At 37.8% G+C, this 19746-nt stretch overlaps 1 protein-coding gene across 2 annotated transcripts in view; it reads right to left on the bottom strand.

Moving 5' to 3' along the window:
• Window positions 1-19746, bottom strand: part of LOC126190742 (asparagine synthetase [glutamine-hydrolyzing]) — a 199560-nt gene that overhangs the window by 145232 nt on the left and 34582 nt on the right. For both annotated transcript variants that reach the window (XM_049931236.1, XM_049931237.1), the window contains exon 3: window positions 19164-19289. In XM_049931236.1, the coding sequence (XP_049787193.1) occupies window positions 19164-19289 (126 nt within the window). The remainder of the gene's footprint in view (window positions 1-19163; window positions 19290-19746) is intronic.

The following is a 19746-nucleotide window of genomic DNA, read 5'->3' as shown; positions in this document are numbered from 1 at the left end:
ATATTTTTCATAACTCTTGTACAGAATTTTTAGAAATATGCAGCTTTAGTTTATACACAGCAGCATGTTTTAGGTTAAAGATAGATGGCAATGAAGAAGAGGGAAGCAAGGCAATGGTCTGAGCATTATATGATATTGTTCTCCTTACAGTGACCTGTGCCAAATGTTTTTCAGTGGGATCTCTAACAAAATCACATTTGGTAGAAGTAATGAACAGTGCTTTGCAAGGAGCTGGAGACAAGTGAGGAATTTAGTCTTTCAAAAACCTTAGGGACTGCTGTATCTCATGAGACAGCAGCACCAGCACATGCTATTTTCAAAGATAAGCTCTTTGTAGCAAAAGCCTGATGGTCATCATCATCATCATCATCTTCAGTGAGCTCAGAGTTACACTGTACTCTAGCAGCTGATGGTAAAGTAGATAGATAAGTAGTTAACAATTCACATTCCTCAACATCTCAGTAGTGCTCCTCTCACTTACTTAGACAATCCAAAACCACCAGCCCACTAAAATCATATCCACACTGTAGTACCAGTCACAAACAAAGTCACTGCCTATTTTGTAACAAGCCAGAACATTCGGCAACTGCTCATCTAGGCTGGAAATCAACAAATTCACCAGCCATCTCTCCACTGTACATCATCAAGCCAGTGCCCATAACAACAAATGGAACCCTGTTCAATCTCAACTCATAGTAAACAACATTGCAGAGGAGTTCCTGCTCGAGACAGTGGCCCCATGCTGCTAATAAATCTGGACAAATACCAACAATTTTGGAGTACCACTCCAACAGAGCCATGTGGTAACTTGTAATATGCAGCCAGTTCTGTCATGGGGCCAAGACCATGTCAAATATACTTTTCCACTAGTAAATTCTAATGTAGCTACTAATATTTTTGGATCTCACTCTTCATATTTTCTTTTTAACTTCAAATTCAAAATTTTTGTGATAGGATTTCTGCTTCATGAGCTGGAATCTTTATGTGGAAATTGCAATTGATTAGTTGAACGAAGATTCGGTTGTGCAAAAAACTTTCAAGCACATTCGCACATAACAAAAAGTTTTGCATCACCCCAGTTCCCAGAACTCCTGAAGATAGGCATTGACTGTGGATATTGTATCACAGATACAGTCCCTTTGACCGTTCAGAGATGTCACTAAACCTGCCCAAAAATGTAAACGAACACGCATGAGCAGCACCTACTAGACAGAGGGGCTCCGACAGCTGATCAGTTCCAGTCATTCCACCAGGAAGGAGTTTTACGGCTCATATCGTCTGTAGTTCAACCACACCTAGACGGTCAATATCGCGGCTCGATCGCATCCATATTGATACTTTGTGCCAGGAATGGTTCTCAACAAGGGAAGTGTCCAGGTGTCTTGGAGTGAATCAAAGCAATGTTGTTCGGACATTGAGGAGATACAGAGAGACAGGAACTGCCGACGACATGCATTGGTCAGGCCGCCCAAGGGCTACTACTGCAGTGGATGACCACTACCAACGGACTATAGCTCTGAGCAAGCCTGAAAGCAACGCCATCATGCTCAATAATGCTTTTTGTGCAGCCACATGATGTCATGTTACAACTCAAACTGTGCGCAATAGGCTATATGATGCACAACTTCACTCACGATGATATGTTTGAAATTCCCTGACATTCCCTGATTTCCAGAACTTGTGGCAACCCTGATTATGCTCACAACAGATGCATCCCAGTAAGGAACTGGTGCAGAACTGTCTACAATCTCCTGATAGCATTGAAAAGTTGTTGATTTGCATCCAAGACATTAACAGTAGCCCAAATAAAATATTTTCAGACACAGTGGGAGGCTCTAGTAATAAAGATCTCACAAAAATTCTTGTGTATTTGTAAGAAACAGTTTAGTCCTTCTGCAATTGTAATAGTGGATCTAAGCTGGAAATAAAAATAACTTTTTAGATTGGACTTGTAATTGTCCTACACTAGCCTGCTGACATTATACCTAAACTCAGCACACTGTCAAGCAGCTGTCCAGAGAATAGTTACTTGTATGTTGACTTTGGTCTGACACACGTATGGTGAAGAGCAGAGCAGAGCAGAGCATCCTTCAGCAGGTTTCTACATGGGGTGCAAATGCAACAGCATGTGCACATTAGTCAGTCAGCGTAGATGATGGCGATGTGTCACTATGGTGAATGGTTTGTCAAACAAATATGGCCAGAACTTGCTGAAGTCCCATACAATGCCAAGGCAGTCTCTTTTGGTTGTAGAGTACCTCATTCAACCTATGAAAGTACTCTAGACCAGGAGTTCCCAAACTTTTCCTCCGATTGGAACACTTTGGTTGAGCATTTTGTTTATTTCAAAGGCTAATGAAATTTTTTAACAAAGATAAAAACTTGCCTTATTCAGTGATTATTTCAATTTTAGATTAACTAATAACACAGAAAACACAACAATTTTTAAATAATTAGTATTGTAGAAATGTTGAGGATAAAAAGTCATATTATTAATAGTTTTTCACAGAGCACTTACCCACTTTCCAAAGAACATTACTATCCCACAGATAACAGTTTGGGAAACTCTGCTCTGGAGGCAAAAGCTATCACTTTTTCAGCACCTTCCTGAATTTGCACTGCAACTGCACTTATCCTACACCCGTAGCATCAGTGTGAAGTTCTGTCTCAGCAGGTTTATCATATAATACTAGAACAGGAGAATATGCTGGCGTCTCCTTAAGGGCAAGGAAAGATCTCTCTTGCACATCGTTCCAAGAAAATTTCGTGTCTCCCACAGTACATCAGTTGGCTTAGATGTTCTCCCAACATCTTAAAAAAGGAACACTAAGTCATCAAGATAGCAAAGATATGTCATCCATTTAAGGTGTCAAACTGGTTGTCCATCATACACTTGAAAGTGCCTGGAGCATTGCATAGCCCAAACAGCTTAACTCTGAACTCACAGGGGCTGTTAGAAGTTATGAAAGTCTTTTCCTGGTCACCCTCCTCAATTTGCCAATAGCCCGCTACATGCCCATAGTTGAGAAATACTTTGCTCTTTCCAAACATTCAATGCAGAATCACCATGTGCCATCCTTCCTCTTCAGAAGGTCCATCAGAGAGAATCAACGACACTCTGAAGGTTCAGTGATGTCATCTTGCAGCATGTTTTTCACTTCCTCTCAGATCATCCATTATTCAGCCTTTGACCCTTTATATGAGCACTGTCTAATTGGTGGATGATCTCCAATGTTGGTATGATGTTTTATCATGGACACCTTGGTCTGTCTTTTCTCCATTTGAAAACATCTGAAAACTAATGCAGAATGACTATTACTTGGCGGCATTGTTTTCGGTCAGGTCAGATCTTTTGGCAGTTTGATAGTAGCTTTCTCCTTTGCATTGTAGTGGTCACTGAGCTGATCCTTTGTCAAAGACTCTAAGCTGCCCTTCCTGGACTGTTTCAGCTGTCCCTACACATATACCTTTAGCTTTGAGAAGTGGCTGCTTGTGACAATTAGGGATCCAAACTTCTCCTTGATCACCTACAGCTCTTATGATTATCACTGGCATGTAGATTTCTTTTGAGAGCCTGAGTAGCTTTTGCAGTCAACAAAAGCTTCACAGTTTAACTTTTCACATCGACTGATGACTGGAACTCACCTAATTGTTGATGGCGGGATATCTACATCTTCAGCAACAGACAACTACCCACAGCAATCTTTGTCATGTGTGCTATTTGGAATAGCTTTGGCAATCTGGAGCTCTAATCTTCCATGGTCTATGATGCTCTGAGGAGCCTACAAAGAGTCCCATACCAGAGTAACATCACAACTACATTTTGTTAAAATGAGAAATTCAAATACTTGTATTCTGTCAATAATAATTATTTTTATAATACGTTATCCTGCCGGCTGGATGTATTTCTCATTTATGACCTTCAACACAACTGTTTTCTTATTACAGAACATAGTTTTCATTAAATTTGCTTTACTTTACGTCTATGGTCACAAATTTTTTGTCATCAGACTACCAGTATCAGTCTGTAATGACCATCTTCAGATCTGTTTTACAAAAATATGTCCTAATGTATTGCAGCCATAGTGACATCGTCAAATGTTAAACACGGAATCGGCACTGGTGACAAAAAATTTGTGACCATAGACATAAAGTAAAGTAAATTTAATCTATATTCGGGTCACTGTTTTATTTGCGACCATGTTGCAGCTTGTGAAAATAGTCTTCATTAACTGGTGACAATAAGCATTCAACATTACAGAAAAAGAAGCCCGTGTGTCGATTAGCGTCTGGACTTGTTGGCCATCGATAACAACTTCGATGAGATTTCCTGTCTTCTTGGCAGCTGTCGCCCACAGGGGATTTTCGTCTGTGGTGCCCTCACCTCCATAGATGATCACCTCACTTCACATTCTTATAGTCTGTAGCTAGGAACACGGCTGGCAACTCCATACAGTGATGCAGAACGACTGTGGCATGTTGGGAAGCAGCCTTGTTCAAGGCACGGTGAGGGACTTCACCCCATTGGTCAACTATAATGGTCTGACAATAAGCAACAATGAAATTTGTTGCGAGTAATACATCTCTATTTACAACTAAAAGCTCAATACATAGTATCAGTACTAGGAATAAGAACAATCTACATAAAGACCTAAAATCACTTATCTTGGTCCGAAAAGGGGTCCAATATTCAGGAACATACATTTTCAATAAATTGCCAGGAACCATTAAAAACTTGGTTTTAAATAAACCATGGTTTAAACAGAGTTCAAAAGACTTTTTGATAGGCAACTCCTTCTGCTCTACAGATGAATATCTTAACAGGGACTGTTAGACAAGGTTAAGTAAAAACGTCTATTAGATTTCAGTTTTGAAAGCACTTGGTCACAACAGTCAAGATTAGATGTTTTGTGTATGACAAATTTATTAAAAGTGCATAACAATGTTTCATTCTGACAGTGTATTAATTCTATAAATATTAGCAGTTCCCATTTACCATAATGTATTCACCTATTCTGACAATCTCCTGACAAATGATCAGAGTACTAAGTATTATATTCAAAAGTTTTATTTTTTCATGTTATACTTTCTGACACATTCCACACCCACGAGAATTGTCTAATTTTTGGGTCTATGGAAGGAAAAATGGATCTAATCTAATCTGATCTAATGTACAGTTGTCTGGTGTGAATGGGACTGTCATGGTGGCTGATGGCTTGCAGCATAACAGTCACAACCATCATACTCTGCAGTATTATACAGTACAATGTGGCCAGACTGCCCACAGTGAAAACATACCAGTGTGTTGTTTCCATTCTCCAAATGTCTGTTGTTCCGCCTTGCACTGAACTTGGCAGAGGAGTTGGTTACATCTGCGTTGGTTGGATGCTGTGTTGTCTTTTGACAGTTGTGGCATAATTCTGAATTGGCCAAGTCCATTTTTTATGGTGCATTTGGCTGGTGGCAGAGATTGGTGCTAAAGATCAACACATTTCTTCTTCAACATTCTCTATTACCTCCTGATGTGTGGGGTCAACATTCATGGCTGCTATCTTTCGCATATGTGGTCCAACATTTCTGGCTGCCATATACTGCTGCATCTCTTCTGTTAACTTCTGGCATACGATAGAAGTGAGCTTATAGTGCTCATCCATAACTGACATAGGTGCCACATTCAGCAGTTGGTCATACATCTTTCGTCAGAATCTTTTTCTGTTGCATTTCCTCGATACACTGGCTCCATCTGATGAATTCCTTTGTCGCTGTGGCATCCTTTACCATGAAAGCTTGGTATGTGCCTTCAGCAACTATTTCATGAAGTGTGACATTTTGTCAGTTCCTATCTTATTCAAATGTTCACAATATCGCAAAAGGCTGAAACATTCTGTATGTATGATTGTGTCATTTTACCATGACATTGGCCACTGTTCTTCAGTTGTTGTTCTAAGTGGACTTGTTGCTGATTGTCATCATATGTTTTCTTCAGTTCAGCCTGGAATTTGTCCCAGCTATTGAGCTTCTCTTCGTCATTGTCGAACTACTACTAGGCTGTGCCATCCAAGTAAAAATATACATTTGTCAGACACGTCACATCATTCACATAGCTTTATTTGGTGACTCAGTTAAATCCTTTCAGTCAACTCATCAAGTCCTGATCCTGATCAGTGTCTACAGAAAACACTTATGGAGGCTTTGTGTGCAGCTGACTTACTGCTGTTCTGGAATTCATCTCTCTCCTGAATATATGGCTCTTAAGAAAATGTACTGCTTATATTTTACTTCCTGTCAGTGTAGCTGACAGCTTTTATGTTTCCAGAATGAGATTTTAACTTTGCAGCGGATTGTGTGTCGATATGAAATTTCCTGGCAGATTAAAACTGTGTGCTGGACCGAGACTCAAACTCGGGACCTTTGCCTTTCGCGGGCAAGTGCTCTACCATCTGAGCTACCCAAGCACAACTCAAGCCCCGTCCTCACAGGTACTGGCAGAAGTAAAGCTGTGAGGACGGGGCATGAGTCATGCTTGGGTAGCTCAGATGGTAGAGCACTTGCCCACGAAAGGCAAAGGTCCCGAGTTCAAGTCTCAGTCCAGCACACAGTTTTAATCTGCCAGGAAATTTCATATCAGCTTTTATGTTGCTTAATTGGAGTCACAATGATGTAAATGTTTTGAAATACCCACTGTCTACAACAAGCAGTGTTACATCAAAACCACAATCTAGTCCAAATTTGAAGGCAGGATTATCAATGAAGTACAGTACTCAGAACTGGTAGCAGAAAAGTATGTAAATTGTAAAAAAAACTGGCTATTTACATGGCTACTATGTTTGGCTTCACATCCATAGGTGGAAATTGTTCCTCAGAAATGAATGCAATTCCTACTTAAAATGAAGTATTACTTGAAGGAGGCATCTCTTTTTAAATATAAAAATAATTCAAATTGATTTTCTTTTGCAAATATGCACTTTTTTTCCAAGCAAATATTTCACCTTGTCTGTGAAAAATGTAGTAAAATGTGTATGAACTGTGAATTCAGATGAACTATATCAATCATCGTGTGGCTGAAATGAATTGGAGATATGAAATGTCACATGTTTATATAAACAAAATGTAACTGAGGAGCATCGCTCCTCTCAGCATACTGCATTTATTTTGTTTGTCTCCTTTGAACAGAGCAGACATATGTAAGTCTCTCACTGTGTCTTAGAATAAGCTTACATGACTTATAATTAAATGTATTAAAATGGGTTATATTCATGTTTTATTTCAAAATACACGTAGACCTGCAATTGTTAAGTGGTACTTGATTTATAATTTTGTAATATTTGTTACAGAAAAGCCAGCTGGATCTGAGGCACAATTTGCCGAATGCAGTTTGTGCTCTGCCACAAAAGTTGAACCACAGCTACCCTGAGATTATTTGCTAATCATTGAACAGTGACTTGCAATCATTTTAAGCAAGGACAAAATACGCGTGATGTGGCCATTGTCTCTGAACTGTGAACCTGCTGCTCATGCTTCTGTTAGATACAGGCCCCACAGAACTGATGGTGGTGTTAAATTGCTACAGCTCATAAATGGTAAAAACTTCAGGAGCCAATTTTATTTTGAAATCATTGCATTCCTTTTAGATATGTATGAGATGCAATAGGAAGAATGCCCACCACCATCAGCAATAACCGGTGCTCCACTGCTCAATAACAAAGAAACTAATCTTAATTATTAATCAGTTTTCAAAATTTCAACCATTTTAATTCAAATACTGGAGTGTAAATATGTCAATATCTTGTACATAGTAACACTTAGTTGTCAACATGGAGTTGTTTTGTAATTACCATGTATTTCTTCCAACACTGAAATGTAATTATCCATGTATTCGAGAAGTGCCGAATAACTTAATAATTAAAACTGTGATATAATTCTGCATGACTATCACTTGTAGACAATATATAGATCTTTCTTTACATGTTTGGTCACCATCTTTTTGACACATGTCATCCAGAGTTGTTATAAATATACATGGCGAGTCAGGAGGAAAGGTACATTCTTTGAAAGGTGATCATATTAGTGATACTGAATTAAAAGCTTCATATGGGCTTATGCCCTACTCCGAATGGTTTCCAAGACAACATTTAATATTCATTGTTATTTATTTTCTGTGCTATCAAACATTGTCACTGTTTACGATGTACCACAGTAGTGCAGAGCAAGTTGAGATGAACAGTTTGATACAGGACACTTGTGGTCTATCAAGTCTGAAAACTACTTCAAATTTGCCTACAAAAGCTACAGCGCACGTGTGTCGAGCGAGTTTTTCAACATTCTTGCGCTCTCTTTCTGCAAACCATTAGTTCTAGAGAAAAAAAAAATGAGTAGGACCTTTTCTGTAGGAAATTTAGTATAGTTTAACTTTGTACTGCGATACGTTTTTGCTGGAGAGGGCGATTTTCGAGATAGTCAAGAAAAACTTACAAATGTGACATTAAATGTGTTCTATATCAGAAACCATTTGGAATAGGGCATACGTCCATATGAAGTTTTTTGTTCAGAATCACTATCATGCATCAAAGCATGTACCTTTCCTCCTGACTCACCCTGTATGTGTAGCTTGTATATATTAATCAATCATGTAATTAAACTAGGTTAACACTAATGAAAAAATATTTAATTCTTCCCCTGTTTGTGACTTTAATGAGTTTTGCAAAGTAATCTTCAAGGAAAGTTTCCCACTACTAATGGGCATACTGTCTAATGAATCTCCCTGAATTTATTGTTTAAGTCTTTATTTTTCATTGTTTTCACCTTGAGTTTATTTGAAGAATTGTGAAGCTGTATAATTTATAGGGAAATGAGAAGATTAACTGAACATGGAGGTTAATCAACAATTTGAGTGAAACAGGTGAGGATAGATGGATGTTCACAAGAGACAAGAAAGGCTAACTGAATATTTTCTGTTTCAATGCATTAACACAACACAAGTATCATTTATGTCCATAAGAACACAAACAGTTATACTTCACAGGGGCACCTGTGACAAATCAAGACATGCACTTATTCAGTTCTGTCTATGTCAACACAACTCTGACACGTAAATGTTATTTTTCTTTCTGCTTCATGCATATTCTAGCAGAATCTTATGCATCTTATGCACTATGAAGGTCCTAAGGAAATGACAAAATAATATTAGACTTGTTTAGTAGTAGGAGGGGCATTTGAAAAGTCCATGCAAAGTCCAAGAGATAGCACCACCGCTGCGTATTGAGGTCATGTTTAGTTAGTAGTTCTTTGGAAAGAATGCACACCAAGTTTCAGCCATATTGGTCTATATCTTTGTGTTTGGCATTCGTGTGAATCAAGGAAGTCGAGTGATTGTCAAAAATGGATGAACAAGAATTTCGTGTGGTGATTAAACATTACTTTATGAAAGGCAAAACGCCTCAGGAGACTAAAGAGAAGCTTTGATTAAAACAGTTTATAATTGGTTTCAAAATTTTCGGAGTGGCCATATGGACACAAGTGATCTGAACGTTCTGGATGCTCTGTGGAAGTATGACTCCAGAAATCACTGATAAATCCATGATATGGTGATGGATAACAGAAGAGTTAAGATGCGTGGGATTGCTAGTGCTGTGGGCATCTCGAATGAACAAGTACATATTTTGCACAAACATCTGGACATGAGAAAGCTATCTGCAAGATGGGTTCTGCGACTGCTCACGCTTGACCAAAAACGGAATCATGTGAAGTGTTGCAAGGATGGTTTGCAGCTGTTCAGGAAGAATCCGCAGGACTTTAAGCGTCGTTTCGTCACTGTGTATGAAACATGGATACATTACTATACTCCTGAGATCAAACAACAATCTAAACAATGGGTTACCAAGGGAGAATCTGCACCAAAAAAAGCAAAGACCATTCCTTCAGCCGGAAAGGTTATGGCGACTGTCTTTTGGGATTTGCAAGGGATAATTCTCATCGAATATCTGGAAAAGGGTAAAACTATTACAGGTGCATATTATTCATCGTTATTGGACCATTTGAAAACCAAGTTGCAAGAAAAATGCCTGTGATTGGATCACAAAATAGCCCTTTTCCATCACGACAATGTACCAGCACACACCTCAGCAGTTGTGGTCACAAAATTACTGGAAATAGGATTCCAACTCATTTCACATCCCCCCTATTCTCCAGACTTGGCTCCCTCGGACTTCTATTTGTTCCCCAATTTGAAGAAATGGCTGGCAGGATAAAGATTTTATTAAAATGAGGAGGTGATTTCAACAACTAATAGCTATTTTGCAGAATTGGTCAATTCCTGTTATTCAGAAGGGATCAACAAATTAGAACAGCGTTGGATGAAGTATATAAGTCTAAAAGGAGACTATGTCGAAAAATAAAAAAGGTTTATCCCAAATACGTAAGTAGTTTTTATTTTTGCACGGATTTTTCAAACACCCCTCATATACACCATGACATAGTAAGCAACCAACTGAACTAAAATATACAACTCCTGAGCAAGATTTGGTGTAAATGGTAGCAACTGGAATAATTATATAATTACAATGAAATCTAAAGTTTTTATAATCAATTGTTGATGGATCATTTTCTGTAAAATTCAGCATAGAAAACATAATTTTGCTAAAAAAAGTCTTCTTAATTTTATAAAGCATTTGAAAAATTGTGAATACATAATTTGTCACTGAAAGTTAACTAAAGGAACCACAGTAATAATTCGTTTGTACTTTTGAATACTTACATCTTAGTACAGCATATACAGCAGCAATGACATTTACAGTGGGATATACAGTCCTTCAATTACACCAATTGTAGTACAGTTCTGGTTGTGTTAAGGTCACGGGGAAGGTCAGTGGGAAATGTTGTCTAACTGTTATTTATGAGGAACATCCCCACACCTAATGATTCAACAATCAAGTTAAGTATTGAAGTTGTCTTGTTCTAAAATTATGCACCCAAATATTGACTCTCGGTGATATGAATTGGCTTTATATTCCAAATAAATCACCAGCAATGTACAAAAATCTTATTTTTTGCAGAAGTCAAATTTTCATCTACACAATCAGATAGTAAAGTTAGAAGTTGTAGGTGTGGCAGGCACCACTGACCACATCAGCAGCACTCTAGCTCTACAATTCTGGAACCACTGATGGATATACTAGCACCATTCACTCCCTTTCCTTGTCGGGTCAAAGGGAAGCTGGCTGTGTTTAACTGCATGTGCTGATCAAAAGGAGAGTTTATGACATCCATGTCAAACAGAACTGAGAGTCCACATCCCTCTCTAAATTCCATATTAATACAGACCTTGAGTCAGAGATTTTTGGACCATCCAGTAAAGCCAATGCCCAGTGGAGCCATAAGTAGCACACACACCATAGGCATGTATGCTGCCATAAATACACCTGTGCAAAACAAGCATGGCACTTCAGTGAGTCACATGAAGCTTACACTCTAGTTTTAGCATTGATACAGATGTCCGCCTTGATAGCTGAGTGGTCAGCAAGGCTGAATGCTGTGCAAAGGGGCCGGGATTCGATTCTCAGCTGGGTTGGAGATTTTCTTTGCTCTGAGTGTTGTGTTGTCTTCATCATCATGTCATCCCCATCGACACGCAAGTCGCCGAAGTGGTTTCAACTCAAAAGACGTGGACCAGGCGAACAGTCTACCTGACAGGAGGCCCTAGCGACACGACATTTCATTGCATTGATGCAGACCACTAAATTATAGATCCTTGCATTATCCAATAATGCTGATGTCTAGCAGTGCTTCAAGGACTGTGCAAACCATATGAGACGGATATGTCTGCTGATATAAATATGTGAGCATGAGGAAGCATGATATTTCATTGTGTCTTATCAATCTTACACTCAGGAACCATATTGACCTTCATATTATTAATGGATGGATGGATGGATGTATGGATGGAAGAATTAATGGGTTTTAAGGGACCAAACTTCTATGGTCATAGGTCTCTGGGTGTGTTGGAGAAAACCAATCAATATTTAACCACAAAATAAATGGATGGAGGATGGAGGTGAGGTAAGAGAAAACTAGCACAGGATAGCAATAGGAGACATTAACAATAAGTTATTAAAAGATTATATGGTGGGATAGATGTCAACTGGAAGTGATTGAAGTGCCACCAGGTTTCCATGTTAATGGCCTTTCTGTACTTTGGATTACTCTTATGAATGATAGATGTCACTGACAACATTATCTGTACTCAGGTATTTATTTTTGGCTCACCGTTAACTCGGTGAACCCTGTCATTACATAACACGGAACTTGATGTGACTCAGAACCATAAGGAGAGTCTATTCATGTTATTATCTGGTTGTATGAACTTCTTGTTGATGGGAGGTTAAACTGATTTTTAATTTAGATAATAAACCCATTTGGGAATCTACCTGTGCCTGTTACTACATAATAGTAGTCACTTCACAAGCCTTGTGGAAGAGGGGGTGCCTTGAAAATAAGCAGCAAGACAACTTCAAGGGGGAGATAATCACTGCATTAAACACAGAAATCATCTCTGAATATTCTTTATATCAATATTAACTCTACTTGTTAAGGTCCCACACTGATTACAGCAGTACTCGGGAATTTGTCAAACAGATGTTTTGTAAGCTACCTCCTTCATGGATGAATCATATTTCATTAAGATTCTTCCATTTAATTTCAGTCTGCTGTGTGCCTTTCCTACTAGTTTCATATGACCTTCATACCTTAAATTGTTCTATGTTAATACCCACAGATATTTTACAGTTTTAATTGTTCCCACTGATTGATCACTAATGATACAGTCTGCTTGTTTAAATATGATGTGTTACACTTAAGTTCTTCTCACATGTTAGTGTAGCATCATAAAAGTAGACTATGTAAGTACAAATGAAATGCAGTGAAATTACAGCAACAAAGAACTGGAATGGACTTACCATTTATTTACAATGAAAAGTGTAGTGAAAAATAATTTATAAAAGATGTTGAAAGTGACCCCATGCAACATTAATCACACAGTTGTGGACATTTTAGCATATTCTGATACACCTGGTGTAAGTTTTGGATATAAATAGCAGCAATTTCACAGGTGGTACTGTCTTTCTGTGCCTGTACTGTGTGTAGATTTGCTACATAGATCTTACTCTTCAAGTGTTACCACAGGGAAAAATCATATGTTGTTAGTTTCGCAAACATGGTGGCCGTAAATATTTGCTGCCAGTTCATTCCTTAGTGAAGACATCATGGACTCGTTCCAGGGATACCTTAGACATGTGGCATGTTATCCTATCTTGTTGTAAGAAGCAGTATAGTGTTTCATATTCAGTAAGTTGAGCACAAAACATACCAAAAATTGAGGGTAATGTCAAAAAATACACTGCAGCAAATGCCGCCTCATGGAGCAGTTGCTGACACACAATGTTAGGTTTCTCCAGTGTCCAGTACCTCGTGTTCTGTGAATTCACATGACCTGAAAGATGAAACTACACTTCATCATTCATGATATAATAGAATGGGGTTTAACAAACCATCACTGACATTATTCAAAAGCCATGTGCGGTACTCTATATGTTTCTGTCTTCCTTCCATAATTGCTGCACAACTGCCACACAATATCGCTTCAAATTAAGACTTTTTAATATCTGCTGGCAACTCCTTCCACTTCCACATGCCTGTTGCGCCAGTTTAAATGTAGACTTCTCTGGCTCTGAATATTTCTTCAGTGAATGTCTACAATAACGTCTGGTGAGCGAACCAAATGAATTATCTGTCGTTTTACATTTTGCACAGATCCTTAGGTGGGCCCATTTTCATACAGACTCTGTATTGCTCTATTTGCTGGTAGTCTTCTATCCCAATACCTAACTGAAAATTTTATGAGTTTCCTTGACTGAACCTGTTTTCACATATGCTTCCACAATTTAAATTCTTTCTTGTATAGTGAAAGTCATTCTGCAGACCAAAGAAAAATGTCTAACTTCATTGATGAAATAAACTGAAATGCTGACAGAAGAATGCTGACAATAGATTATTGCACAAAATGTCCATTGTTGCAGCTATTTACTCTATTTCAGAAGTCAAAATATTGCATTCGCATTCAAAGTGGAAGCTGGTTACTTTTAACTGTGCTACCCCGTATAATGCATGCTTCTTCAAAGTAACCGAAATTGCTCTGGAACACGGGATATACTTATTTGTCTACAGAGAAATCTCTTGATTAGAAATCATGATACTCTAGACACTTAGAAATAAATGGCGCCTGAGCTTTCAAATAACCCTCGATCTCATTCTGACATTCTGTAACAGCATATTCTACAGAATCATACTGGTTCATAAGTTGGCAGAACACGATATCTTTCAATGTGATTGGTAGCTCACAGCTCTTAATTGCAGGTGTTATCAGCAACAATTGATACATAGTGGAGATTCTAAATATCTACCCTCTCTTCATACAGTGTAATCCAGTGAAAATATGCCACACTACTTGCTGTCTGTGATAGCCAAGCCATCTTTCTAACACAGCAGACGCTGGTTATGCAATTAGAAATAAAAACTTCAAACAGCCAAGATTACTATAGTCCTGCATTTATTTTGATTGCCAGTTTCAGCAAGCTATGTTGCTATCTTTGGATTTTATGCAATATATTTTAATGAATCTCGATCACAAGCACATTATTCTGTAAAATGTCTTTTTGCGAAGTGACACACTGTAATGTGCACATGGTCAGGATTCATTGCATTGTGTTACATGAGATGTGAAGACGGCAACATAACTTGCTGAAACCAGAAATCCAAAAAATTCTGTACTGTTGCAATCTTAGCTATTGAAGTTTTTACTTCCAATTTCTTATTAATCTAGATCATGCCTATAGTTGATGAATGTCAAGCCTACACACAACACTGATTATTCCCAAAACTTCTCACTGCAAGACATGCCAGTAGCTGATCACATATATGATACAATCATTTAATAACCAATTTATCTGCATCTCCATGCTATCGCTCAACTTTTGGCTCAGACTGAACAACTGAGGCTGATAATATCTCAAGAAAATATCCAGTGCCTCCAATTGCATTATAACTACAAGTTTTTATTGCAGCTTATGATCAACTCATAAAGTTCCAGTTTTGTTACATAAATATGATGGTTGTGATCTAAAATGTCAACTGTTTTTCTCTATCAGTACCACTTGTATGTTATGTAAATTTCATGCATTTACAAAGATAACTGGAAGTGAGTTATACACCTCCAAGGACTGCCATTTTGTGGAATTTCTATAAAACGTGAGCTGAATTTCTGAAATTACTATAATAATGTATATCTGTTGGTATTACATTTTCCCAGAGACATACTGAGCCTCAGCTTTATCTACAATAAGGATAGAAGTTGAAGTAATGAACAAAAATTTGTGCCAAGGCCAGGACTTGAACCCAGGTCTCCTGTTTACTAGACAGATGTGCTATCTACTGCACCATCCTGTCCTTGTGGCTGGCACAGCTATGTTGATTACCCTGGTACAACACCATCCCCAACATGAACTTCAGTTTACACTTCAGAAACAAAGTTGATTTTCACCTCCTTAAAAAAAAAATCGTCAGTATTGCCAAGGCTCTCCAGTATTGGAATAGCAATTCAGCTGTGAATGTATAGGGAAATCCTGTCTGTAACTCAGGCATAGCTGATCTATTGATCTGATGGAATTACATTTTCCTGGAGACATACTAAGTTCATCAGATCAATAGATCACCTTATGCCTGAGGTACAGGCACGATTTCCCCATTAAATACAAAGCTGGTGTGCTATTCCAATACTGGAAAGCCTTGGCATTACTGCGATTTATGAAGGGGAAAACCAAGATGGGCTGAAGTGTGAATTGATGGTTATGTTGGGGAGGGCATTGGACTAGGGCAGTCAAAGCAGCTGTGTCAGCCTCAATGTGAGGGTGGTGTAATGGTGGATAGCACATCTGCTAGTAAGCAGAGACCCAGGTTCAAGTCACAGCCTTGGCACAAATTTTAATTCATTACTACAGCTTCTATCCTTATCTAGAATAATAGAAAATGGCGCTGTCATGGTGTTCATTAGTACACAGTAATACTTGAAAAGGTAAAGTAGTAACTACAAAGGAAGAGTTACCGATGCTCCTTTATCCATTTCATTTGGATGACTCAGTAACCCAAAGCAAAATATTGCAAGTAATTTTTGTGATGCCCTTGCAATAAAGTCAAAGACTATCCATATACTGAATACAACTAACAGATATGTATGATTAGAAATCACATTTTATTGTTCATGGGCAAGTGACTTTACAGTCAAATTAATTAAATTCACACACAAATTAATTACTCTCAGTTTAAATATATTATCTATACACATAAATTTCGTCAGTCTCCTGTGTCCTTTGTTTTTTAACTCGTGACCCAAAACGGCTTTACACTGACAGCATCAATTATCTACAGCCAGACAACTTGACTGGCGCAGCATATTTTGTTTGGAGGCCACAAATAAAACTCATATAAAACATTAAGTAAGTGAATAATGTCACATAGAAGAAGGTGTAATGAACAACAAACACTAACTTCACTTAACGAAGGTTTATTCAGCACTTGCACATACAAGAGCACGGAGTGAACTGCCTCTGGCCAGAACACATATAGTATATATACAGTTACAGTACATTCCAGTACAATGATTCTTGACATTTGTGGATACTTCTAGAATGTACTCAAACAAAATACAGAAATTAAAATTTAACAGTTCTGGTGAGTTTTTAACTTATGACCCTCCATGAAACAGTCTAATATCATAACCACTACACTATTGTGACTGTGCTACTCAGCTTCTTCTGCAACAATATCATCACTTTCACTTAACTTACATGATATAAACAGTGTGTGCCACAAAAGTTATCTGGAGGCACGTATGTTATGCATAGCATATGGAATTGGCATTTGGAGTGACATCTCATCTCATGGTAGTGATGGGAGCACATTGTGACGTAACATGTTTAGAGCCAGTGTAAATACTGTAAGCCAGTCATGAGGGATGTGCATATGAGTAGTTCAACATATATCAAAAGCTGGCTCAGGCGGCACAAATAAAAAATAAAAATAAAAAACACGCAGGATCTACACGTTTAGCTCGCATTGTAGTGTTTCTTTTGTGAAGTTTAGTGCACACTGTGATGCACTGTTGAGACTCATTACAGCAAATCTTTGTCTTGGGCACACTGCGGCTGACTTCTTTGCCATGTTGCCCAAGGAATCATGAGCACATCTAGGTTTGAGTCAAGGAAATCAGAAAACTGAAAGTTGAATCATCTGCTGCTGTGCTGCTGAAAGAATGTACTGTATGGAACCAAAGAAAAGTTGCTGAAGTACTTTTGCAGAAAATATTCTACTTGATGAGAAAAAATAAGATACCACAGATTTTAGATTTGCATCTTTCTTGCTATGCAATTGTTCAAAAACCATTGCAGGAAACTTACTGCTTAACAATATCTGATCATTTAAGACTGCAATTCTCACATCACAGCCAGACAGTGAGGTGCTTACCTTTTTGTTATTATTCTCATATTTATTATGATACTTCAAAGTTAAGTAGTTCACTGCCCGTTGTCCAAAGAATTTTCAGTGAATCTGTAATTTTCAGTGGATTTGTAATCTGATGGAAGCAAAAATTGGCAATCTTAAATTGTTGTCATATTTCAAAATGCACCCCTCAACCATCTGTAGAAGTATTTTGAAATCTTGTGCATTCATTTGCAAGAAATTTCTGGATCGCATTCAGGAAAATCACACCCATGTCTTTAAGAGCTTGAAAAGGCCCAATACTCTCTCTCACCAGTGTAGATATGTTTAATAGTCTTCTGCATAATTTTAAGTAAGCTGTATCCCATGCTGTGTTTTACTCTAAGCATAAATAATTGAAAACCGCAGGCCTTGGACTCTCATATTTTTTCATTATGCAGTTGTTCTGAAATAACTGCAGTCAACTGGATGTCATGTTTGTGCAGTTATCCAACCAGGAAAAGGTGATCAAAAGTGTAACATGGAATCTGAGCCACATTTCTGGCAAATCTCCACATCATTGTGAGGTGAATGCTATGTTAAAAGACGGAGAAAGATTTGACCTAGCCGGGATTCAATCCTACAACCTTTCGATTTCCAGACCATCACACCAGATGTTAATTTGGTTACACTTTCTGCTGCCTCAAATCACTGCTGCTCTCTCAAGTTATGACAGCTGCTCACTAGATGACAGTGGCATCATTTTCAGAACTTAACTTTAATTCATCATAATTCAGATAATCTGTATAAAATATATATAAATTATATACAAAAATCTTCCTCTTGAATCACTGTACTTATTAATGAAAACCATATCAAAATCCCTACAGCTGTTCATGAGGTTAGCCAGCACATACAGAGGTGCAAGGTGGCAATTTGAATTTATGTACACAGAGACAGAGAATAGATACTGTTTTATTTAATCTGTTGACTGAAAACATATTCACATTTCTTCCTCTATTTAAAATCTAAAAGGAAATTTTAAAAAAAATGAATGTGCTCAGTAAGAGAAAACAGAGAGAAGGAAGCAACATAAAGCAGTTACTGACAATATCAAACTCGGATTCCACAAGTTCTTTCAGTCAGGAGTAAGAGGGAAAATAAAAGGTCTTCAAATGTGATAGTGATTGAAAGGAAGCACTCCATTATAGCTTACTTGATCATGCTATGTCTGACTAACCTCCTACTCTTCCTTCCATTAGAGTTTAACACCTTGTTGACAGTTAAGTCATGAAAGGTGGAATGTTAGCTTGGGTGCACTAGGACATTGGAAAGAGCCAGTGTGGCATGGTTGAAAACAATACATCATAAGTATTATAGCTAAATAACAGATAATTTAACTCAGTTTACCAGCCAGGATTTGATTGTGGCTCCTACCAAATATGGATCTGTGTTATACCACACACAGTATTACATTTTTCTGGTTCTAGGTCATTCAAGTTCAAAACTATTCATTTTTATGTTGTTGTCAGCACTACATCAGTTCCTCTGGTTTCACTATGTACATAGTTGATTTTTATCTATTTCAGCATCACTCATATTACTATATTTACATGGGGAATACAGCAAAAACTACTTACATTTTTGCAGTTATATATCTCCCCATTGCATATAAGGGTGAGATAAGGATAGGCATGTATTTTCATTGGCTGCATTCCATATATACAGTCCACAATTGCTAAACGGTGAAAACCAATGCAACTGTTCTGTAAAAAGACAATCATTAAGAATAAATATTTTGTCCAATAAAGCAAATCAACAATGACACTTATCTGTTGGCTACTACTGTAATAAAATGTACAGGGACATTCCCATGAGTAATAAATTTCTTCAATAGTAGAATGAGGGTGGCTTGAGAGAGGAAGCCCTGTACTACAAGATCCAAGCCTGGATCATCGTTTTACACATAATGGGGTTCCGGTACATTTACAAAGGCTTTTTGTAATGCTTAATCCCTCAGGATATACAATGACATGATGACTTGATTATGTCTCCCAGAAGATAATAGTAAAATTGAAACCAGACATGTATGAATACAATCATACTGCAGCTTCTTTTATCAAAAACCTGTAGCACCATGTGGAGTAATATCACAAACATTGTTCGCCCCAGAAAGAACAGAGACCAATATGGAATTTAAGACACATTGCCTTAAGTTATGTA

This window comes from Schistocerca cancellata, chromosome 6 (assembly GCF_023864275.1).
Source record: "Schistocerca cancellata isolate TAMUIC-IGC-003103 chromosome 6, iqSchCanc2.1, whole genome shotgun sequence".
Lineage (NCBI taxonomy): Eukaryota > Metazoa > Arthropoda > Insecta > Orthoptera > Acrididae > Schistocerca > Schistocerca cancellata.
This window is presented reverse-complemented; position numbering and strand designations above follow the sequence as displayed.